The sequence below is a fragment of the Manis pentadactyla genome, chromosome 3 (assembly GCF_030020395.1).
Source record: "Manis pentadactyla isolate mManPen7 chromosome 3, mManPen7.hap1, whole genome shotgun sequence".
NCBI lineage: Eukaryota > Metazoa > Chordata > Mammalia > Pholidota > Manidae > Manis > Manis pentadactyla.
In genome coordinates, this window is record NC_080021.1 from 158,862,147 (window position 1) to 158,886,556 (window position 24,410).

Genomic DNA, 24,410 nt, shown 5'->3' on the forward strand with positions numbered 1-24,410 from the left:
GGTACAACATAGTTGTTGGAAAAGATTCAAACAGCATTACACAGGAAAGCGAAAATTGGAATATAAAAACGATCAGAAAATTTCCTCCCCAGCCTTACCCAACAGGCACTTACACTTCTGGAATTTCTTTACACACACACACACACACACACACACACACACGCGCGCGCGCGCGCGCGTTTTTACACAAATTGAATCATTCTCTCTTGATAGGTGGGCAGATAAAGATAAACCCGCAAGTATTTAATTCTGCAAATTGCTTTTTTTTTTTCAACTGAATACATTTTGGAGATATCAACACGTTTATGTCCACTCTTTTTAAATACTGGTAATACCTAAATGTGTTAACATACCATAATTTAAGTTTCTCTATTAATGGGCAATTAAGATTGTTTCTTGTTTTTCCTCGCATTAAGGAAATGCTGCAATAAACATCTTTGTAGGTAAATTGTTGGGTACTGGTACAAAAATAACTATTGGATAATTTCCTGGTAGGAGAGTTGCTGAAATCAAAGCACTTAAACCTTTGATATTGACAAATTACCGCTCCCCAAAGGTTACACAAATGACATTCTCTGTAACAGCATTTCTTCACGTCTTGTCAACACTCGGCATTGACAAGCCTCGTCTGTCAATCTAGTAGATTGAAAAATATGGCGTCCGTTTTCATTTGGGTCTCATTAATTTTAAATAGGACAGAAGTCCCTGATTGTTCAACGTGCATGTTTCGAAATCAGATTCTCTGGGCTGATTGCCTTACAATGTGTGAACTTCGGCATATTGGATGTATTTCTTCTTCTCCAAGAACGGTATAACAGCCCAATCTTAATGATTAAACGATACGTAGGAATAGAGGAAGCCCTAATTGCAGTGCTTGTCTAAATTTTTTAGCACTGCTTGCTCCAGGACTTCAACTTCGGCTTACTCCTCCCAGCCAAGTTCGCCTAAGTCTTGTTGCTTTGTAACTCGAAATGAGAGGAAAATTGGCTCTGCTTTTAAAAATTCTCCCCACACTCCCGCTTCAGAACTACCGGTTTAGATATCAATGTACAAGAACGAGTTAAGTGGACGACGACCCTTGGTCTGAGCACCTCCCGGCATCCAGGACTCGCCGTTTACAGCGTAGGGAACGCTACACAACAGCGCTTAACACACTGCAGGAGCGGCAGCGAAACCAGGAGCAAACACCCGGCCCTGAATGGCTTCCGAAAACAGACTTTTAAACAGGAAAGAGTTCCAGACCCACCCACTACACGCAGGCCGCGGGACGCACCTCACGCGGTCCGACCCCGAAGCCGGAAGTGACGTACCCAGTCGAGCCCACCTTCTTCCGCCGTCCCCTGGTGGCGCGGCCCTGGGAAACGCTGAACAGGCGTTGGCGTCACAACCAGCAGAAGGATTCTGGGTAGCGGTCCCGGCCGGCTGGGGCGGGTGGCATCGCGCAGCAGGTTCCACTCACGCCAAATCCGTTGGCAGTGGCGGTTGTAGGGCCCGGGACAGCGGAACATGGAGCAGCCGTGGCCGCCGCCGGGACCTTGGAGCCTCCCTCGAGCCGAGGGTGAGGCCGAGGAAGAGAGTGGCTTGGACGCATTCCCCAGTTCTCGCGGCTGCCCGCAACCGCCAGGCGGCGGCGCCCAGGTGAGAGGGGGCCTGCGTTCTGTGGGGGGGGGGGGGGGGTTGGGAGGTGCCATCGCCGGGACCGCCAGTCCGCCGTCTCTGCGACCCTCTTCTGTTCCCTCTTCAGCTCTCCCACCTTACCCTGGTGGCTTGAGGACTGATGCCATCCTAGGGCTATTGTAGCATCTTCTGAGGTTTCTGAGAGAGACTGGCCATATCTTCCCAGCCTCCACACACACTCTTCACCTTAGCTAATTCCTCCTTATCCTTAGTCTCTGCGACCCTCTTCTGTTCCCTCTTCAGCTCTCCCACCTTACCCTGGTGGCTTGAGGACTGATGCCATCCTAGGGCTATTGTAGCATCTTCTGAGGTTTCTGAGAGAGACTGGCCATATCTTCCCAGCCTCCACACACACTCTTCACCTTAGCTAATTCCTCCTTATCCTTAGAAGACATTCCTCATCCCGCACCCCTCCTGACAGCACCCAGTTTGGAGCGGCTCACTCTACAACATTGACCCTTTGTCCTCTTGTTCGTGCATTTTATCCAAGCACTTTATTCTGTTGAAAGCTCTAATGCTTGTGCACAGCTAATAGAAACAGTGAATGTATTTCAGTCACTGAGCTTCTGACTTTAGAACCCAATTTCATTGACTTTCTCACATCTAAGTAGATTCTGCAAACCTCGCTTTTGATGCTGATATAAAATCTTTAAAAATCTCTCCCATTCTCGTGACAATTTTCTCTTGACAGTTATTTTCTGGTTTTGCTTCACATCTTTCTCCAGTTAAAAACACATAAGCACCCGTTTGCCTTTTTCTTCAGATTTCTTCCCCAGATTCCTCATTTTACTTGTGTTTCAGCCCACCTCTCCTCTGAAACTTACCCAAATGTGATAGACCATTTAGGGTTTTTCTGGGTCCTGTCTTAGGGAGTACTTAAGGTACCCATGTCACCTTATCCTGGTTTTTCTCCTACCCTGAGTGTGTTTTGGAAATACATTTCAGGTTCACAGGCTAAACGCTAATATGTTCAATGAAACGGATTATGTGTCTGCCTTCTAGGCTTTCAAATTGGGGTCCCCAAGAGCTTAACTGAAGAGTTTTTTTCTAGACCCATTCTGCTCGGTGTTAATGGAAGATGAGTGATTTAAATAGTTGGCACTGAGTATAGGGCCATTAATCCTATGGCCAGCTCACAGGGTTAGTTGGCTTCACACAGAAAAATGCTGTTTCATAACCACAGAACTGTACTTCAGCCAGCCAGTCACTGGGAAAGTGCGAGACATTTTTTAGTTCAGAATGAGAGCTGATAGGTCAGTAGTCACCCCCTAATTATGGACTGCTAGTGTCATCTTTATATGCAAAATATGTTATATAAGAACATAATGAATGTGTTAGAGAAAAAAAAATGAGTAGCAGTGCCATCGCCAGTTTTAAAGGCATATGGAGAGAATAGGTCTCAGGAATTTAAGTGCATTATAGTTGAATCTCGAAAGTAACCTAAGAGAAACTCTGAATTTAAAAAATATCTATGTTAACTTTTTACTTGTGTACTTTAAATTACAGGCTTATTTAACTGAAAGGGAATTTGGAAGTGCATAGACTGATCTCCATTGAAAGTGATTTCCCTGAGACCATATATAGCTAGATAGTGGAAGAATTAAAACTAGAATGCACTTCTTACTCCTAATACAGTGTTTTTCCCCACCTTGTGCACTGCCCATCCTATGATGTAATGTAAAAGTTTATATGGCTGAAACTACCTTTTAATAGGGTTAAAATTTGCAGTGATTACTAATCCTAAATTAGTTTGTGTGTTTATAACAAATCTACTTGTCTTGCTGACTTTAGGACTTAAGTTTCTGGGTTGGAATACTTGGAAATAATAAAATGCTTAATTCAGTATCTAAACATCTTTCAAAAACAGCTGGTTTAATTAAGCAGTTTGGCTTAATTCTACCTAATATGGGGAATCTAGATATCTTAACATCATGTGCAATGTGTAATTCTGAGATTCAATTACCGTAAAGGCAGTTTGGAATTTAGACATCCTATTTGAGCATTTTTTATATAAAGCTAACGTTAGTAGACATAATGCTTAACAATTCCTTTTTTGAGTTAATGTTCATTACAATATAATTATGTTTAATGTCCCTCTAAAACTTCAATGTGTTCACAGATAAACTATGACCTTTAATGATCTCAGGTATGTTGGACAGTTTGCTCAAGCGGCTAAATACTGTCTGTGTAGTCTTTGGAGAAGAATTTAAACATAAATCATTTTTAGAATTTGGAAATAAGATTTCTATGTTTGATTTGAGAAATTAATACTTGCTCTTACATAATTTGAAAATGCAAGATACTGCCATTTGTCCATGTTGCCTTTCTTAGTGTATCTGTCTTTTCTTGTAAAATAACTTTTATAGCTTCATTTGTCTCCTTTTCCTTGCCCCTTCTTAAAAATAGCTAGTTTACAGTTACTCTTTATCCTATTCTAAGGTAGCAAAAAATAAATATTTTACTTGGTTGGTTAGGGCTTTATGGTACCTGGGCTCCAAACCTGCTAAGTGAGTAAATGACACATCTCAATAGCAACAATGTCCACATTTGCCCCAGTAGAAATCTAAAAATTTGCCTGAAGTCTCAGCTCTTAAGTAGAGGCTTTGCATGCTATTTGCCTCAGAATTCTTTGCCACCACTAGTCTGTTCCAAGAAGTGGAGAATTGTTTATTCATCTGAGATTTATTGAATTCTGGGCCCTCAAGAAGCTGATGAATGAGTAATCAAATAAGCACAATATTGTGTGAAAATATCACTGTAGAAGTATGCATATCTTGGGTGGGAAGGGAACGGATAAGAGAAAACTCAGGCAGGTGATGCCAGAGTCCGGAATGGAGATAGGAGTTTGGGGGTTGCCGGAGTGGTGGTGGGCTGGTGGTCATGGTAGTGCATCACACTGAAGGGGAGGATGGAAAAAATAAACAAGTAAAAGAGTTAACTAGAGCTGAGTCTAAAGAGAGAATAGGAAGTGAGATCATGAAGGACTGTGCCATGCTGTATAGTTCGCATTTAATCGCAGGACTCTAAGAATAAGTAAAATTATCACATTTGTTTTGTGGAAAGATCATTTCTGGTCTAGTAGAGAATGGCTTGAGATGAGGAAGGCTGTATTTATATAATTAAGGTGTGAAATTATAAGGGCTTCAATAGTGATTCAGATAAGGGGACAGATTAGAGTAAAATTATTTGGAATACTTAGTTTGAAATCTACATCTTGGCTAAGATATAATAAAGAATGTGCCTTCAGCTTTTGTTTTTTAAACCTGAGGAATATAAAGAATTAAACAACCATCATAATGCCTACCATGTAGTATTTCAGTAAATATTAAAACTACTATTGCTTCTGAGTGGAACGGAGTCACTGGGATGGACCAGTTGGCTTTTTCTTTTTAGTAATTTTGCCTGCTTTGACTCGGATTAAATTAAAGGCTATCTGTCTGATACAGTCAGTTTTAAATAGAAATTTCCAATAAGAACATCTCAGACCACCAAGTATTAGGATTATACAGAAAGAAAATAGAAATGATCACTTTTAAATAAAAAGTTATTTACAGTGAAGAACTTGTAGAACAAAACTCTAAAGGTTTGGTTTTCAGCATGTTGAATGGTAAAGTGGTGAACTAGGTTTAAGCTTTTGTTCTCATTATTCTGCAGTTTATGGATTATGAAGACTATAAATCAGACATTTGTTGAGCACTACCTATATACAAGATGCTGTACTAGTATGTAGGCTTTTTGTTGCTGTTAGTTGTCAAGGGAGGGACACAAATTAACAGAGGAGCTTAGAGTCTAGTTGATGAAACAAGGCCTGTAATATTAAAATATAACTGCATACACAGACACAGAAGGGAAGATATCTGGGTACCAAAAATTTTGTTCAGAAATCCTTGACTAAAAGAAAACTGCTGCACATGTATGCCTATTGCCTTCTTCATTTCTTACAAATACTGTTTTTCATCTAGATATATAGCCATGGAATTGAACTGGCTTGCCAAAAACAGAAAGAGTTTGTGAAGAGCTCTGTGGCGTGCAAATGGAATCTCGCTGAAGCTCAGCAGAAACTTTGTAGCTTAGCACTGCATAACTCTGAGTCCTTGGATCAGGAACATGCCAAAGCACAAACAGCAGTTTCAGAACTGAGGCAACGAGAAGAAGAATGGCGGCAGAAAGAAGAGGCTCTAATACAAAGAGAGAGAATGTGTCTGTGGAACATGGATGCCATTAGCAAGGATGTTTTTAATAAGGTATGTTATTGGACCATAATAAAAGAAGATAAAACTGAAGTGTTTGTACAAACTAGTTGTGCATATTTGGTAGCAAAGAACAGAAACTTGTAAACAGTATTCAGTTGTGATGGTTTATCAAGTGTGCTTGTTACAGAAAACTGTATCCCCAGTAGGTAGTCCTTAATACAAATATGTGGCTGCAGCATAGCATACAGGGTGGGCTGTGGAATCAGATTGCCTCATATCTCAGCTTTGGCATGCACTGCCCAAGGTCAGGTCACTTAACATCTGTAAGTCTCAGTTTCCTCAATGATACAAGTTGGGTATGAAGACTATATAAGGTAATATATTAAAAGCAGGGGCATAGCACATGGTAAAAGTTCAGATGTTATGAGAGCTTCCTGATACTTCTATGCTATCAGCTTGCTGTTAGTTTTGCAACACTATTGTATAGTTACTGGATATATTAAGTCTTTCAAGGTTATTTACCAGTATGTATTTAGTAAACCTCAGGTGGTGATCTGGATGTAGAATTACAAACATTATTACTGAAAGGATGGGTACAGTTCTTTTGCCAAGTTACTAGTTTATTAAGTGTAGTATTCTTTTTCTCATTGGATGATGTAGTCCTTTTTCTATGACTTTTGTATCTGAAGAAGAAATGGATAGTGAAATTAATTTTCTACTGATGTATGAAGTAGTTCTTTCTATTTGGACTAAACTATCAAGCTTTAGAGATATACTACTCATTCTTGTCTAAGAGCACATTCACTTTATCTTTATCCATCTATAACACAACTTGTTTCTGTCCGGGCATCCACTCTCAGTCCCTTTTAAAGTGTTCATTTCCTTCCCCTGGACCTGCCGTAATTCTGCCACAGCAACAACTAATGCACAGACATAAATGCACAACACCACTGGCCCTATCAGTACTTCATTCTTTATCCAAGAAAGATTATGAGTTCATCTTATTATAAAAACACAATGATACATAAGTACATAAATAAAATTGAAAGGATTCTTTCACTCTGTTTTGTTTCCCCGAGATAACCACATTTAACAGTAAGTTGTATCTTTCTAAAGTTTATCTGTGCGTATGTATATTCACATATTTTTCCTCCCCCACAACAGCATCTTTCTTTACCTGAATGATTCACTATGATTGTGTGTATTTTTCTAAAGGCTGTGTCTAGTTAACTTATTTTATTTCTGGTTTGCTTTTATACCTCAGAACTGTTTAAAAGGACTTTTTCTTCCAGAGGGAATGGTCAAAGCAATGTTTCTTTGTTTTGTGAAGTTAATCTCTCAACACAGTGATAACAAGTAAAGTATTTTCATTTGTCTGTTTTTTTTTTTTAATTATAACATAGCCTACATTTATACCACAAATTAATTAGGACTATCTTTATGTTCCAGTCATTTGCTCAAAATCGTACATTGATTTTGTCTGGGAGCTTGAGACATGAGAGGACTGGTCTAGATCTGTGTTGTCCAACTCGATAGCCACAAGCCACTTGCGCTATTGAGTGCTTGAAATGTAGCTAGTCTGAATTGAAATGTGCTGTAAGTGTAAAATGCACACCAGATTCTGATGACTGAATACCCCAAAAAAGTAAAATATTCAATGAATTATTTTTTTAATTTCTTAACATGTTGATATTATGTTAGATATGTTGGGTTAAATATGTTCTTAATTTCATCTGTTTCTTTTTGGTTTTTTTAATGTGGCTAATAGAAAACTTTAAACTGCATTTGTGACTTGGATTATATTTCTGTTGGACAGTGCTGGTCTAGATAGCAGATTATGTAAAGGAAAAAATGCACTTATTTTGACATATGTAAACTTGTGTGTGCTTCCTGATTGTACACTGGCAGAGAGTTAGTTTGCAATTTTCATTTTTGGCAGTGATGATCTCAAGGTTTAAATGTGATCACAGAATGTTCTGAGAAACTGTTCTGCCAGTTTTTCTGGCTAAATAAAAACTTCATCTTGGTCTGTTTTATGATGTATTTAACTGAAATTAAGCACTTAACAGAAATTTCTATTTGATTTCAGAATCAGGCTGTTTGGCCTCTCCTAAGAAAACTAAGAAAATTTATAGCAGAGGTCCATTTTAGGTTTATGTGTTACCAAACAAGTTATAGTAAATGTATTTTATTCTCTATATGCTTTGAATTTCTAGATTTATTTCCAGCAAGAACTCTAAAGATTAGGCTTGAGTTAACACAAATTTATTGGAAATGAATAATGCAAAACTTAAAATATGTATATAAAGGATCTTTCTTATTTTCCTTATGTAGGGAAATTCGGTTTAACAAAAAGATTCTTTGTTTTCTGTATAATTTCTAAAATAAGTCTATTATTTTCCATATACTTTTTAAATTAAACTAGTACAAGAAAATTCTAATTTTTAAAAAAGTTTTAACAGATTAATTTAATCGTATAATATTAGTATAGTACTCTATGACCTTTTTTATAGTGTCTGCAGGAAGAATTGCTAGGCAGTCAGTATCTGAGAAAGAAAATTCAGTTAGAATATAAAATCTGATTTTAATGTCAAGTATTTTTTCCTTAGAGTTTTATTAATCAAGATAAAAGAAAAGAAACAGAAGATGAAGATAAATCAGAATCATTTATGCAGAAATATGAGCAAAAAATCAGACATTTTGGTAAGTCTTCTCTTATTAGTTTCCTTCTTTTATAATGTTTGGTACCATAAATATGTATACAAAAAGTGGTTTTAGAAAATGGAAACCAAAAAAAAGATTAGTAACAAACTCCAATTGTGTAGCTACTTGTTGTTGACACAGTTGCACAGCTCTTGTTTTAGAGTTTGTTTTTGGTCATAAAAGAAATACATTCACAGAGGAAACCAAATTTTGAAGAGAAGCAAAATTCAATCTGTTATTATATAATGCTGCCCTCTAAGGCACAGTCTTTGTTTACTTAACAACCTCTTTCTATTTCCTGACTAGTCTTTGCTTTTGTCTTTTTCCCTCTTTGCTTCCTTAGTCTCTGATTGTCTTATGGTTATAAGGTTAGCATTCATTTTTTTCAGATTTTGGATACGTTGCTACATAATACATACAGATCCTTGAGCTGTTATTCAGATAAAGATAGTAATAGAAATATGTATACAAATAACTTAAAAATAGTTTTCTCTACTGGGGAAATGTGGTGGGTTGGGGGTTGTAGTAAAGACTTCCCAGAGGTAACATCTGAGCAAGTTTATGAAGAACACGGGTTTTCCATGTAGATAAGGGAGGCAAAAGTCATGTGCAAATGCAGTCAGGAAGCAACATACTCTGTTCTCAGGATTATAATCAGTGTGGTACTGCTGAGGTGAAAATGGTACTGGGAAGTGTTAGGAGATAGGATTCAAGGCATTTCTTTTTTTTTTTTTTATTTATAAAGTGTCTTTGATATACCAAGGTGTGTTTTTTTGATCCCAAGTAATATGTTAATTTAGTCAACATAACTTTTATTTGTAGTACATTAATAAGTTCATTAAATGGCATTTTGATATTTTTTACCTACTGTTGTTTTAACCCCAAAGTATTTAGAATTTCATTCATTCTTCAGTTATATCAAGACAATGGATACTTTATATTTTTGTCTCTTTTTATGCAGTTTATTCATAAAATATTCATATTTGTCATACTTTCTGTTTTAAAAAGGGAAGTAGACTTTGTATTCTGTTTAATTCAAGAATAGTACCTGAAGAAACAAATGGACATAGTTTATTTTTGTACATACTGTCCTTCCAGTATTAGTTGTTTTTAAAAATTGATGAATAGTCCTTTCATGGATAGATTATAATCTTTAAATGAGCAGAGCCCTAAGTCATAAGGATAAGAACTAAAAATTTTGTACATGAGTCTTAGTTGTGATAATGTGAGTTGCTACTCCCACCCATAGTTCTTGCTTCCTAGACCTTTGTATTCAACTGTATGAAAAAGAATACCATATACTGGTTGCTCTTTGAGAGCATGACTGCATCTGGTTAGAAAAGCATCCCTCAAGATATTATCACCCCTCTGGCATTCTGTAGGCCAGTTGCTTTGGAGCCTTGGGAAACCTAGCAGGTTCCCCCCATTTTTGCTCTAAACTGGGTGCCTTGGTCAGAAGCAGTTGTGTGTGGGGAAATAACACAACCTCACAAGGTGGTGTAACTCTCCTGGCACTATAACCATTTGAGTCTTCAATAAAATATTCACTATTCTGTAAAGTCTGTTGACTCTAGGTAGTGATATTCATAAGATCAGTGAATTTCATGAGCCCATTGTCTTCATTTCTTTTGCTGTAAAATGAGTTTCTGGGTCAAGAAATAATGACTCTTCTAGTAAGACCTCTGATGTATTACTGGTAGAAACATGGCAAACATGGCAAGGAGGGAGGGCAATACCAGATCTAGAGTGGGTCTGTTGAAGTGAGAAACCACTGGTCCTTATAAGATGAAATGAAAGCAAGATAATCAACCTGTTAACTTGGTTGGCTGTTCTCTGCAGTATATGGTTCCATAGTGAGGTTTCAGCACCATTTCTGCTACTGGCAGGTTAGGTATTCAGTGGCTATCCTTGAATATCCTTGATTGGGAGATGCCATGTCCTTGAATGTGCATAATCTCAAATATGCCATCATGACACCTTAGTTTATAACCTTTTATGCAAGCAGTGAGATGGCTGAGAAAAAAAAGACTGATTTGACATGATTAATTAACATGATTAATAAGCAGTTATTTTGCCATTGCACATTGTGGGCTTCCAGTGTCTCATCCTATAATACTAAGCAAAGCTGATAGCCCATCCCAGATTCACACTGTACCTGTTTCTTAATGGAAATGTACATTGACTTTTCACTTTGGGGTAGATATCCTATTTTCCAAAGCTCATTGGATCCCCAAAAGTGTCACTAAGGTAGTAGGCTCTCAGAATTTTCATGTTTTTTTCCCCATTCTGGCATGCATGTATCTTACCAAGATATCTGGGATACCTGCTACTTGTGTTCACCAAGTTCCATCAGTGTGAAGTAAACCAACATGTAATTATGGAGGATGATAAGATAAAGTCCCCATGGACTAAATCATGGCACAGAGTTGGTAGAGACCTTAGGGAAGATAGTGAAAATGTAATGCTGTCCCTGCTGGGTGGGAAATGTTTCTGGTGTTGTATGCTTATTGTGGTAAAGGAACACAGGTATTGTCAGAATAATGACTACATTGATATACTTCTTTGAAGTAAACACATCTGGAGTAGCAGCTATAAATAAAGCTTCCAGCTGGAGGCTTTCCAAACTTAGATTGCACTTTAGACTCATGGGCTGAGTATATAGGGGTGCTCTGAAGTGCTCCCGAGGCTTCACACCAGTACTTCTGTGTGATCTCATGTGGACTTAACATTCTTCAAAGTTCTTCTTAACATTCCCTTATGGTATTTGTTGACTGTCTGTCTTATGTTGCTTCTACCCTTATAATTAGATGGAATTTATCATCTAATGATAAATGATACAACTGTATCATGCAGTATTGTGAAGCATTGAAATCTTAATTTTTTTCCCTGCATTTGTTTTTAATATATTAATTTTGTTAATTCATGTCTTGTAAATATACCAGTGTAGCAACAAAGTCTTTTAAATTTCACAAAAGTTTTATTTAAAGCATATGCATCTTTGACAACACTGTCTTTGTGATTATCAGAGCTTTTTGATTGTCTAATGCAGTTTTTTGTGGCACATTCTATGTTCACTTCCAGCCACTTAGCTATGATTAAGCATTTTTAAAATCTATAATCTATACAGGATGTTGTCACTGGAAATTTATTTTATCAAAAGCTATAAATATTTACATAAATAGTAGGATGGGATCTTTTTTAGTTGCATTGAAGGTGGGTTACACAGTCTCAATGTGATCACTCTTAGTGCTTTTCAAAAGCACATGAATAATCTATTTTGATAAACATTTAATACAAAATACTCTTGAATAGAATGTGAAGTGAAATAAATATAAAATTAACATGTGTGATAGGATTATAATTTTGTTCCTTTAAAAGTTATTTTATAGCAGCAGACTTAGAGACTCCAAGAAGGAACTAGTTGTTACCAAAGGGGAGGGGTGTGGGAGGGCAGGTGGGGAGGGAAGGAGAAGGGGATTGAGGGGTATTATGTTTAGTACACATTATGTGGGGGATCACGGGGAAAAAAGTGTAGCACAGAGAAGGCAAATAGTGAAACTGTGGCATCTTACTACACTGATGGACAGTGACTGCATCGGGGTATGGGTGGGGACTTGATAATATGGGTAAATGTAGTAACCACATTGTTTTTTAATGTGAAACCTTCATAAGAGTGTATATCAATAATACCTTAATAAAAAAATTAATAAATAAATGGGGAAAAAAGTTATTTTAAAAATAAGCCCAGAAATGTTAATATTAATCATCTCTTATAGAATTGTAGATGATTTTTCTGGAAATTTCAAATTCTTCACAATGAATATACTTAATTTTTATAACCTGAAAAATATTTTTAAAGGGTTTATCCTAAGAATCCAAGGATGGCTTAATGTTAGAAAATTCACTAATGTGAGTCACGATATAATAGTTTGTAATATTACAACCACAGGATTTTATGACCAGTTTGATACGGTCACAAATGGAATGGAAATGACAGAGGAATTTCTACAATTCTTTGTTGAGTGACATGAAGCCCAGGAAGCACTGCTTATGGCAGGGAGAGAAGAATGGTCTCCGTTTTAAAAAAAGTTGAGTGTATGTGCATGTATATAGGTAGAAATAGTTGTCTGGTGGCAGGTGATTGGAAATACAGGAGATCTGGGGCTCAGGAAATAAAGGGAAAAAAGCTCATCTATCTTCCATTTAAGAAATTCACATCCTAGTTGGGAGATTTTTAGCAGAGAAATTAAAATGATTAAATAATTTAAAGGATTTAAATCTCATTCTGTAAGTACAATGCAAAAAAGGAAAGGGAAATCAGTAAGTACATGTGTATTTGGGGTCCATTTTAGGAATCAGGTGGACTATGGAGAACTGATGATGAATGGATTAGGATCAAGATATTCACTAGGAAAACATGTAGGTAAAAGCACATAATTAAAATTTTTTAGTGTGTCAAAGTAAAGTGTTTCAGGCATTCAGAGAGATTGGTTGACTATTTTAAGTAACTAGATTATCCTTAACCAAAGGTATAGTATAATATTTAATGAATGAATGAGTGAGTTCACTATTGTGTTAATATCTAACATTTATCAAATGTTTCCCTCTGTCAGGCACTGTTCTAAGTATGTTATATGTATTAACTTACTTAATCTTCACAAAAATTCTTTAAATTAGATACTGTTTTCAGCCCTATTTTACAGAAGAGGACAGAGAGGCACAAAGGTATAAAAACTTGACTAAGGTATGGTAAGGCTAATAATATTCAGACATAGACAGTTTCTCTCTAGAATCTGTTTTCTTAGCCATCATGCTAGATTGTGCTACTTCACATTTGTTTATAAGTCTGTTTACAAATTCCAAAATAACTGGTAATTTCAGGTATGTTCTGTTTCACTAAGTCATTGATTCTCTCAAAGTATTTTGTTCATAAAATTCCATATGCTTCCCACAAAGGTCTGTAAGAACTAACTGCAACCTAACTTCTTAATTTCATAATATTTTGGTATGTGTTTTTTAAATCAAATAATGACAAGTATTTCTCAGATGAAGAAAAGCTATGGGTAACCTTAAATGTTAATTTTGTCTTGGATATTAAATGAATAGTTTAAAAACTTTAACATTTAATGACACCGTTCCTGAGGGCCCCTACAAGTATCACTAACTGTTTCAAAGTATCCTTTCTGCAAAAGAAACCAAAATGGATAGGGTTTTGGTGCCTCAGTGAGTCATGAGGCTGCCATGGAGAAGTAAACAGAAGCAGTGCTTTCTTTAAGAATGGTAAATAGAGTTGAAAATATTATCTCTTAAGAGGTGTAACAAAGCAAAGGCAAAACAGATCTTGTAACAAAGCTAAGGATTTATTTTATGCTTCAGTTATATGAAATCAGGATTATGCTTTCTTTAGAGCTGACCTCCCAGAAGTTATTGGACTCTGAATATAGTTTGAGAAGTAGTTTAAGTAACTTCCAAAGTCATTCTGTTTCTCAGAATTTAAAATGACCTAATCAGTGTTCTCAAAGTGTTGGGGAAATAACTTTATAAAGCTTGTAACACTCTTAACAAGAAAATACTAAAATGCTTTTTCTCCCTTTTGTAAATGAGGAAAAGTCATTTATTTTCAGTTGATTCCTATGTGTTGCTAAATGTGTATTTCTCAGTAAGAATTTTGCCCTCAGTTTTGTTCTTACTTGCACTCTGATGTTGAATTTTAGTATATAGAAGTTCATTTTGTATCCAGAGGAAAGATTTACTGCCACACTGATGAGAAAGTATGGTAAAATTTGCATGACGATTTAGTAACATCCAGACTTCCATGGATGAGCCTAAAAAGTCTAAGCCTAACATTATTATACTTAATTTACTCAAGCATAAAGCTGACTGGACACAGTTAAAAACTGAAAACTTTGCTGGTTCCATGATTACTTGGGTGGTGCTGATTTTTTTTTACCAAATTTCTTACAAATTTGGGTAAAGATGAAGATACACCTTAAATAGTATTTGAATTAGATATTTTGAAGCAAAATGACAACTGGCTTCATATATGTTTAACTTTTTATGCTTATGCTTTTTTGCCTTCATATATGCTTATTTAACTCATGTATGCTTAATTTTCAAAAGACTCTGTTTTCTGTGGATATAAACATAACAAAGTGGTTGACATTACTAAAATAAAGTGTATTTACTGTTACTGCACTGACAGGATTGATTTCCCATGCTGGCAACATTTTACCATACCATCCTCGACCTTTTTTAAAAGAGATAAATTAGCGATAATACGGTTTTCCTCAATCTTTTATTAAGTCTTTGCTTGCTAAGTATAGTTGCTTAACGTTTTGCTTTCTTTTCTATCTTTCTAGTAGAAAAAATTGTATTTTGTACATAAATTATATTGAGTCTCTTGAAATCATCTATACTTATTTTAGCCTAGGGTGACCAGCCGTCTTGATATGCCCAAAATTTCAGGCATTCACCACATGCAGGATATTTTGGCTTTAAATCAGTCACCCTACTTTAGTCTGACAAACTCTGAAACAAAACTTTCTGTGAATTTTGGAAGCTGTTACCAATACACTGGGTATTGCTGTAAAAGTGTTTTATCCCTTCTCATTTGCTCTTTTACCAAAACATATTGTTGTGGTCATTTGACTTGTCTTTAAAGGCAACCATTTTAAAATACCATATCTTCTAATAAGAAGAAAATTTGACATTCAAGATTTAATCCTTTTTTTTTTTTTTGCAGGAATGTTGAGTCGATGGGATGATAGTCAGAGATTTTTGTCTGACCATCCATACCTTGTATGTGAAGAAACGGCTAAATATCTTATTTTATGGTGTTTTCATCTAGAAGCTGAACAGGTATCCTGTAAACCTTGAATTTGGGGAAAATAGTAGAATTCTGATTTATTTGTTTTTTTATTTTGTTTTTTTACATTACTTTAAATGAAAGCAAGAAGGTCATTAAATGGACTTACAATTTTTTTGTTTCCATATCTAGTGGAGTTTACTGTAGGAATTTTTTTTAGTTGTTTTAGTTAGCATATAGAAATCTTTTTCCAATGTGTTTTCCTTGCCACCCATCTCTTGTTCACATATACTGTAAACCTTTTTCTTTTTTTAACCTATTAGAAAATTGTTTCTTAAAAATCCAAATTGTAATCACAATATTAAATATTATTTCCAGAGGTATTTCTTATGATTTTAATCTGTTTACTTTCAGAAAGGGGCTCTAATGGAACAAATAGCACATCAAGCTGTTGTAATGCAGTTTATTATGGAAATGGCCAAAAACTGTAATGTGGATCCAAGAGGGTGTTTTCGTTTATTTTTCCAGAAAGCCAAAGTAAGTAGCTATTGATATTGTTGAATGGGAAAGTTAGGCTTTAGCTGAGGCTGCTTGGTCCATGCACATTGAAGGAAGCTGTCCAACCCAGCTAAATTCTGTAGATTTTATAGTAGAAAGAAAAATTGTATTGCTGACTTGATACTAATTTAGACATAAGGGAGCTATGTAAGATGTTGTACTGTATAGCATGCATGTGAAATTGAGGCCCATTCAAATGGATGTATATATAATCAGGAAAATTAGAGTGTTCCATCATCTATTCTTTCAATAAATACTGAGTGCCTGGTAATGCAAAGCACAGCTGTTGAGCTGCTGAGGATACAGTACTAAATGAAACAGATAAAGTATCCTCCATGTATAGAACTCACAGATTAATGAGAAATTAGACTTTGATAATGAAAAAATAGGAAACACCCTAAAAATTAAACAATTAGAAAATTGGTTTAAGAAAACCTGTGGTACATAGAATATTATACAGCCATTACAATTGTATTTATGAAGAATTTTTAATGATCTAAGAATATACTTTGCTATAAAGTCAAAAGAAGTGATACATACTTATATACATGGGATGATATCATCCGTAAAGAAAAATAGGTATGTCTAGAAAGATACCATTTCATACTTACTAGGTTAGTAATTATTTAAAAGTTGTACAAGAAGTAAACCAATAATAATTTTCACTCACTGTTTGTCGGAGTATAAATTGGTACAACCACTTTGAAAAAATATCACAAAATTGAACAAGTTGCTAACACCCAGAAACTTTCCTGTGGTCCAGGGACACCCAAGGGTCTTCAAGACCCTTTCAGGAGGCTCCAAGTCAAAACTTTTTTTCATAATAATACTTAAGATGTTACTTGATGCAGAAGCAGATGTATGAATTCAGGTATCTTCTGTTAAGCCAGAGTTTTCACTAAATTTTTTTCTTTTGGAAATACAGCTTTTTAAGTAAAAATAAGGTAAAAATGTTAACATGTAATGAGTTTATTTTTATATTTCAGTTAATATTTCTTAAATTCCTCAGTTTTAATTTCTAGCACAGTAAATGTGTTAGCCCCCATAAACAGGAGCTGTTTAGGTTCCTCAGTAATTTTCAAGACTGTGAAAGTGTTCTGAGACCATAAAGTCTAAGAACTGCTGCCCTTGAGAAACTCATACATGTGCTCTAGATACCATAATGTTCTTAACAGAATTGTTCATAATAGCAAAAAACTTGGGAGCAACCCAAGTGTCTGTTAACAGTAGACTGAATTAAGTGTGGTATATTCATCTGGTAAAATAGTAACCAGCATCAGCAAGGGTAAAAATCAAGCAAGTGAAAAATAACAAAGTGGTATATTCTATCATTTGAAAAACAGCTTTTATTTTTGTTTAAGTTCAGAAACAAGCAAAATTAAACAGTATATTGTTGAGGGATACATAAATAAATGGTAAAATTAAAGAGGCAAAGGAGTGACTAAGACAAAGTCACAATGACGGTAACCTCAGAGAAAGGTAGGAAATGCTCTTGGGAACTGATTTCTAAGGTATGGTAATTATTTGACAATTTCTGTGGGTAGATAGTGGGGTCACTGCCCAATAAGCAATGCATATACATTTAACATGCTCCTTTGCATATATGATACCTTTTAGTACATACCATTAGAAGTTAGAAGGAAACATACCAAAAGTTTAACTTTGATTATACTTTGGTGATGGAATTATGATTTCTGTATTCTTTTACATATACTACACTGAACATACTTCCTTTTATAGAGAAAAAATTCTATTTTTAAATTTAAAAAATCTATGTATCAGGGTGGCAATAGTCCTACCTTAAATGCTCTAAACTCTTCTGAAGTGCAACCTAAATAGGAAATTTGCCCAGAATGGTAGAATTTTAATCAGTAAATGATTGAGTTAGTATTTTGGCCAGGCTTCTGGTAACTATTCTAAATTTTCACTTGATACATAAGTTGTAATAAAACCATACTTACTTTTTCATGTTACATTAATGGATATGTTTGAACTAGTGCTTAATAAGAGAATGGAGCATAGCCAAACTATATATATTCTTTGAAACTTGACAAAATAGAACTGAAAGTCACTAAAGTCTTTAGTCTTAACATTATGTTGTTAATAAGGATTTTTTTAAGTTAAGGAACAGCTTTCATGGGGTGCTTGCTTTGTGCCAGGTACGATCCTAAACACTTAGCATGGCCTTAATCATTAAGTACTCATAACATTTTATGAGGATTATTATTTCTGTTTTACAAGTGAGGAAAATAGCATAGAGATATTAGCAAGTGACCCATAGGTTACTTAATAAAAAAAATAAGGTCCCTCTAGATCTAAATCCGTAGTCCTCAGATATGCAGTAAGGTCAGCAGTTAGACCACTTGATTCCTTTCATACTTTGTTACATAACCATTTCAGAAGGATATGAATGCTAACATTCCATGTGTCCACACAAGTACTATATATTGATTAAAGTGAAATGCTGTAATGTAATTAAGGAAATTCCTAAATTCATACAAAGTTAGAATGGCAGTACAGAACATTACCTGCGTTATCTTGCTCCAAGAACTACTCCACAGGTTTTAATCTGGTTATACAACCTAAACTACATTTAAAAATACCATTTTAGACAAATGGGCCCACTCATATTATTGAAGTTTTTAACAAAATCTCTATTATCACCTGAACTTAAAGCCCATGTTCTGTTAGTGTTAGGATATGTGGTGTGTCATTCTTCATCTGCAAAGAAAACATTTATAAATGGAGGCTATTGTCAGTTGGGTGTTTCATGTCAAGAATTTTGCTTATATTATACATTACTGGAGGGAGTTCCTCTTCTTCAACATAACTCACAGTACTTTTTTCTTCCAAATGTTGAAGACAAGGGACTTGCTTAATTAAAATACTAAGATATTTCCATAATGAAGTTGAATGTTGAGTTTTATTTGCTCCTCAGGGCTTTTACAGATTGGGAGTGTAAGGTTGAAGAATTACTAGAAACATGTAATTGTGCCTCTTCATTAATTGATGGAGAATTAAAAGGTTTTAAGAACATCCTTTGGTGGTGGTTTGGCAGTGGGAAGAGGATAGAATGAATATGAGAGGTTAAATGTAGACTATTTTGAATACTTTAAAAATTCAGATAAATTAGAGAAATATAAAGTAAGCCTCTTTTGTTATATTTATATGTGTGTGTGTATAAAGAGGGGTTGTTGCTTATCACTGAAGAAGAGGGAAATGGAACAAATAAATCATAAATTTTCAAAAATATGACAGGGATCTTGGTGGTTTCTACATGTAAACTTTTAACCCCATTTTTACTTCCTCTACTTCAGACCTAACATGTGTGCATTAGAATTTACTGTATGGTCTGGAAGTATTGAAAAAAACAGTCTTTGTTTTTTGTGTTTGCTAGGCAGAAGAAGAAGGTTATTTTGAAGCATTCAAAAATGAACTTGAAGCTTTCAAGTCAAGAGTCAGACTTTATTCTCAGTCACCAAGTTTTCAACCAGTGACAGTTCAGAATCATGTTCCCCATTCTGGTGTTGGATCTATAGGTTTATTAGAATCCTTTCCACAGGTAATCTGGAAAAGTAAATTTTTTTAATTTTATAAGTGTATTCACATAAATTTTGTTTTTCTGGACTATTCTTATAAGTAATACATGTGTGGCCATTTTTAATATTCTTGTCTCAGAAGATAACTTTTGAGTTTCATTTCATGCCATGTTTTGGCGTTAAGTCTCTTCCATCTCTTAGGTATTATACTAGAAAGACACCAAATTCCACTCCTTTGAGCATAGAAGAGATGAGCTATACCTAAGCACTCTAAAGGCCATGTATTACCTATCGCTTATCTCATCATAAACTTATCAAGATGGCTCTTGAAGAACATCTCATTCTGGGTAAAACTATATTGTTAAGAATTTTTTAGGTTGAATAAACTTCAATGAATACATCTAAGTGGCAACCAAGGTGATTTGTTTCGTGAATTTACTTATTGTCATATTAGATGTTGGTGTTGCCTACCAGATACAGCATTTTTAGTGCACATTAACATAGCTTATGTTAAACTGCTCTTTCTGGTAATATTAGCCAACTCTTTGAGCCTCTTCAAAATCGGTTCTTAGATCAATATAAAACTGTGTCACTAGTATGAAAGAGTTAGTGTCAAAAGAAGAGGAAGTTAGACCACTGGTCTGCCTGATGCTACTTAGGATTATATTTTTAAGTTATTAGAAAGCTGCTGCCCATTTTGATTTAAGTAGCATTTTAATTAAGCCCAGTCATCACTCATTTCCAGGCCCCAGGATTTTAAGGCCAGCTTTAGTCAGTTTAGTCCACTGCCTACACAGTGAAAAGGGAACTCTCGTGTAGAAGACAATGTGAAGAGAGCCCTGTATTTATTCTTAAATCTAATAAAGTGGTAGGAATTTAGATTTTTTAGCATCTTTACCTTATGTCTGTAATTACACTATTGCAGTTAAGTGTATTGTAAGCCAAAGGGCAATTTCAGGAAAGCAATTGATCGTACTCAACTCAGCCACAAATATTCTCAAAGATGGAAATAATCAAGGCCTGATTTTTAAATAATTAGTAATGCTACCCCTTCATTAGACATTTAAGCAGTATCCTCCCTTAATTTGTCCTACAGATTATCTGTTAAACTGTTTGAATATAGTGATGATTTTCTCTTCCATCCCTTGAGAAATAGCCCACAGGCAAGCAATCTTCCCAAGGGAATTTTGTGACTGCAGGTCACTGTCAAGTCCAATATATAAACCTCCTAAAGTTGCCACATAATGATTGCAAAGGAAAAGACTTTTGAAGGATGTCATTGATTCTAAACTTATAAGAGGGAAAAAATGTACATTAAAATATAAGAGACCTGTATTATCAAAGAGTTGGTCTGGTTAGAAGTAAGTTCTTACATACATATCAGATGGCAACTGAAGTCTGCTGCTAGGCATCCCTCACAGTCATTTTTGGTGAGGTCCTGGGATTATACAGTTTTAACACTTTTTGAATTGCTGATACTACTGGGGTTATTTTGACAATTCATCTTGGCTAACAGACCAGTTCCTCACAGTGGGAGAAGTTGAGCATACTGGTGTGGTCCCCCTGAGGGCTGGATAAGATGGCAACTAGGTGCTCAGAAGGACTGTCAGCTGGTTGAGAAAAATGGGTTATGATGAGAGGCAACCTGAGAAACTATAAACTGTCAACTGAGAGGAGATGGGAAGAAAAGTTTACCATAATAATGTTTTTATTATATCATTTTATAGATTGTAAAACACACATCTTTCTTTTAATCTTTTTAAAAACCTGTGGTTAATTATTATTCACTTTATGAATGAATAAACGGAAACTCATGGAGGTTAAGTAATTTGCCTGAAGTCAATACAATTAGTGATGGAACTAATATTCAAATCCTGGATTTCTGTCCCACTTCACTGTCCATTTGCCTACACTGCAGATTGTTGTTGACATCATATACTATAAACAGAACAAGACACTCAGTGGTGTGTTCTTGGGAAGAACTGGTTACTAGGACAAGATAATGTGTTGAGCATGTTACTAGATGACAATACAGGCTATTCACTGTAGATTAGGCTAGGGATATGGATAAGTCTATCCATGAAGTCTTAACAGTTCTTCTAGAGATTAGTAGATGAGTTCTGGAGAATCTCCTTAGCCAAGTGTAATACCAAAATTCTCTCATGGAAAACTCAAGCCCACTCTTAATAGAGGATTTTTAAACTCTGTTCTGATGGCCTTTGGAATTAGGCCTGATTTTCAGAAAAGGTCTTAGCATTGTGTTTCTTAGAAGAATGGGATAATGTAAGGAGAATATGAATAATTTTTTATAAAATAAATTTGGGTAACACCTTAGCTTTTAATTTCTTTTTTTAATTGACAATAGTCTTATGAAATAAGCCAAATATTATTACCCTTAATTTTGAGAGAATTAAATCAAGTCCTCTTGGTTAGAGATAATAAGTAACAGTTCCCTTAGGTTTTCCTGTAGACTAGCTTTTAATTTTATTAGATCATGATAAATTCTTTTCTCTTTGAGGATTACATTACACTAAGTGGTAGAGGCAGGATTAGAATTGAAGTCCAACATCATTTTATCATCCCAGACTTCAGTCAGTTATTTGTGCCCCATCCTCCATAAAGGCTGGATTAGGAATAATCTAACTTCTAGCTAGCTTTTTGACTTTTACAGTAAAGGAATCACAGAGTATTATACTTTATTAGGAGGATCTTTTGAAAACCTTGCTTCCCCTGGAATGGGGAGATTTAAGACATTTATCCCCTATTTGGACCATTTCCTTATTGGTGTTTATTAAATAAACAAATGAAACTAGGTGATATAGTAGTAAAACTCTAAGTAGCTAATAGACAGATACTCAGAACAATTGAATAGACAAAATTCAATTCATGGGCAAGAATTTCCTAAAGTACTGGGTCTTAAGGGCTGTCTCTCTATTCATGGTGCTTTTACAAATACTGGTGTTATTTTGCATTTATTTAATTAGTTTTTCTGTTCCTAGTTTTAGAAATGGCAAATATAATATGTATGAATTTAAAAAATAAAACCTAAACTGAACTGTTTTCGTTGTCAGTTTTTTTACTCTGTGTCTAAGTACTCTCAAAAGTTTAATCATTTCTCAGTTGAGTTTGTTTTAACCTGTGAGAAACCAAAATAAACTCTGAAGGTAGCTATAATTTTTACTCAACAAATGTATTTTTTCATTATTCAAGTGTTTTGCTTTTTTTAGTACTTACTGTTATAGTTAGGTAGCTATTTTCAAAATACGTGCTTAAAGCTGTATTTATCTTTTACATTATCAATCACTATGTACATAGAATCAGTGGAAGATGTAGCCTTGTATGATTAAATAATTTAAATTACACAGTTTTGTTAAAAGGAAAAAAAGTGTTTATCACATTTCTGTTTTTTTACGTATCAGTCAATCTTTGTCACATTGCTTTGAATTAAGTGGTAATAGTCTTGCTTTTTTCCTACTTTTTGAGTTTCAACCCAAGTCTGATTTCACAACCCATCTTCTTTCCTACCTACTGCAGACATGGGGAATGTAAAAATGAATATGTAGTTGCATGTGTTGGCATAAAACTGATTATATATCATTCATTGTTTCTTCCCTGTACTTTTTTTTTTTCCAGAATCCAGATTATCTTCAGTATTCTATCAATACAGCTCTTTGCAGTTTAAACTCAGTGGTACATAAAGAAGATGATGAACCCAAAATGATGGACACTGTATAATGTGGTTAAGACTGCTGAGGCCAAGTACTATTTTGTTACAAGAAAGGAAGAACTTGGCTATTTTCTCGACACTTTTATGGGTGCTGCACTTTATTTTTGTTCGGTTTTTGATGGAAGGGAAAAAAAGGAGTACTGAAACGTTTTGTAAAATTTTTTTTATGTGCTGCTAGAGTTTTTGTTTTGTTTTGTTTTGTTCTCTGAAGAGAGGAGTGGTACCATAGGTTGCAGGAAGTCAAACTGGACCTTTTTTTGTGTGTGGCTACTAAATTTGCCTTTAATCTTATCTGTTCTCAATTTTGGAATCAAAATATAAAAATCTGCACAAATGCAATGTTTACAAGAACTGGTTGATTCTAGGAGGCATCTGCTACAGTCTCTTTTTATATGGGTATATACATGTCCTGCTCTACAAAATGATTAAACATAAAACTGTACTTGTATCCTAATTTAGCTGTCAAATGGTGTTTCATCATATTAAAAGCAATAAATCAGTAGTTGATAATCTACTTTACTAAATAAGCTGGGTGGTACAAATTAAAGTCTTTCCCTTTAAAAAAATACAATATTTTCGGCACCATCAGTTAAATCCTTGAGTGTAATATCAGTGCCATACAGACATGAAATTTACCCCATAAATATTTTCAAAACTATTCCATAGAAGTTAATATTCCCTGTTGGCTTTAATGTTAAGGGTTATAGTGATAGAAAAAGTGATATAGCTAGTACAGATTTTTTTGACTAAGAGAACTTCAAGCTCACTCTTAGTTTCTTCACTTGACATAGTCTGGGGTGTCTCAGGGAGCAAGTTTTAAAAGAGTACTAATGGCCTGTAAGAACAAACAGGGATAATCTGATTTTTTTAAATGTATGCTTTATTTTTGTTTCATTCTAGTGGTAGCACAAGGACTTTTTTAAAAGGCAAGAGAAATCTTGTAAAGCTAACTGCCTCAAGCTGCCAACTACTTATTTCTAAGAATTTGGTCATCCTTGTTGGTAATGATGGCTTTTACTACATTTGTCATTCTTCACTCTAGCTCAGTTAACACAGAATGCTTCCGAGCTTTATTACTTCCTATATAACTCACGTCAAATATGCCAGTGTATTTGATGATTTATTTTATTTGGAATTAGATGACAGTGCTTATTATTTGAGGAGTAATCTTCTGGCTTATAGGATCATGAGCTTTGATTTGTATTGAG

General features: G+C 35.0%; 2 protein-coding genes and 1 long non-coding RNA gene across 6 annotated transcripts in view; 2 read left to right on the forward strand and 1 right to left on the reverse strand.

Moving 5' to 3' along the window:
• SPATA6L (spermatogenesis associated 6 like) overlaps positions 1 to 1,508 on the reverse strand; it is a 77,366-nt gene extending 75,858 nt beyond the window's left edge. For all 3 annotated transcript variants that reach the window (XM_057498635.1, XM_057498631.1, XM_057498632.1), the window contains exon 1: positions 1,311 to 1,508. In XM_057498635.1, the coding sequence (XP_057354618.1) occupies positions 1,311 to 1,508 (198 nt within the window). The remainder of the gene's footprint in view (positions 1 to 1,310) is intronic.
• Positions 1,452 to 23,364, forward strand: CDC37L1 (cell division cycle 37 like 1, HSP90 cochaperone). Of its 2 annotated transcripts, XM_036928431.2 has the most exons (7): positions 1,452 to 1,638; positions 5,640 to 5,921; positions 8,480 to 8,573; positions 15,316 to 15,431; positions 15,793 to 15,915; positions 19,334 to 19,498; positions 23,109 to 23,364. In XM_036928431.2, exons 1-7 carry the CDS (start codon positions 1,507 to 1,509, stop codon positions 23,208 to 23,210), a joined length of 1,014 nt encoding a protein of 337 aa, XP_036784326.1. In that variant the 5' UTR covers positions 1,452 to 1,506; the 3' UTR covers positions 23,211 to 23,364. The 2 variants fall into 2 exon arrangements, with proteins under 2 accessions (XP_036784326.1, XP_036784327.1); XM_036928432.2 differs by lacking the exon at positions 19,334 to 19,498.
• Positions 16,747 to 17,397, forward strand: LOC130682987 (uncharacterized). Its single transcript, XR_008996517.1, has 2 exons — positions 16,747 to 17,115; positions 17,151 to 17,397. It is a non-coding gene; the product is annotated as an uncharacterized LOC130682987 (long non-coding RNA).
• Positions 23,365 to 24,410: the final 1,046 nt, after the last annotated feature.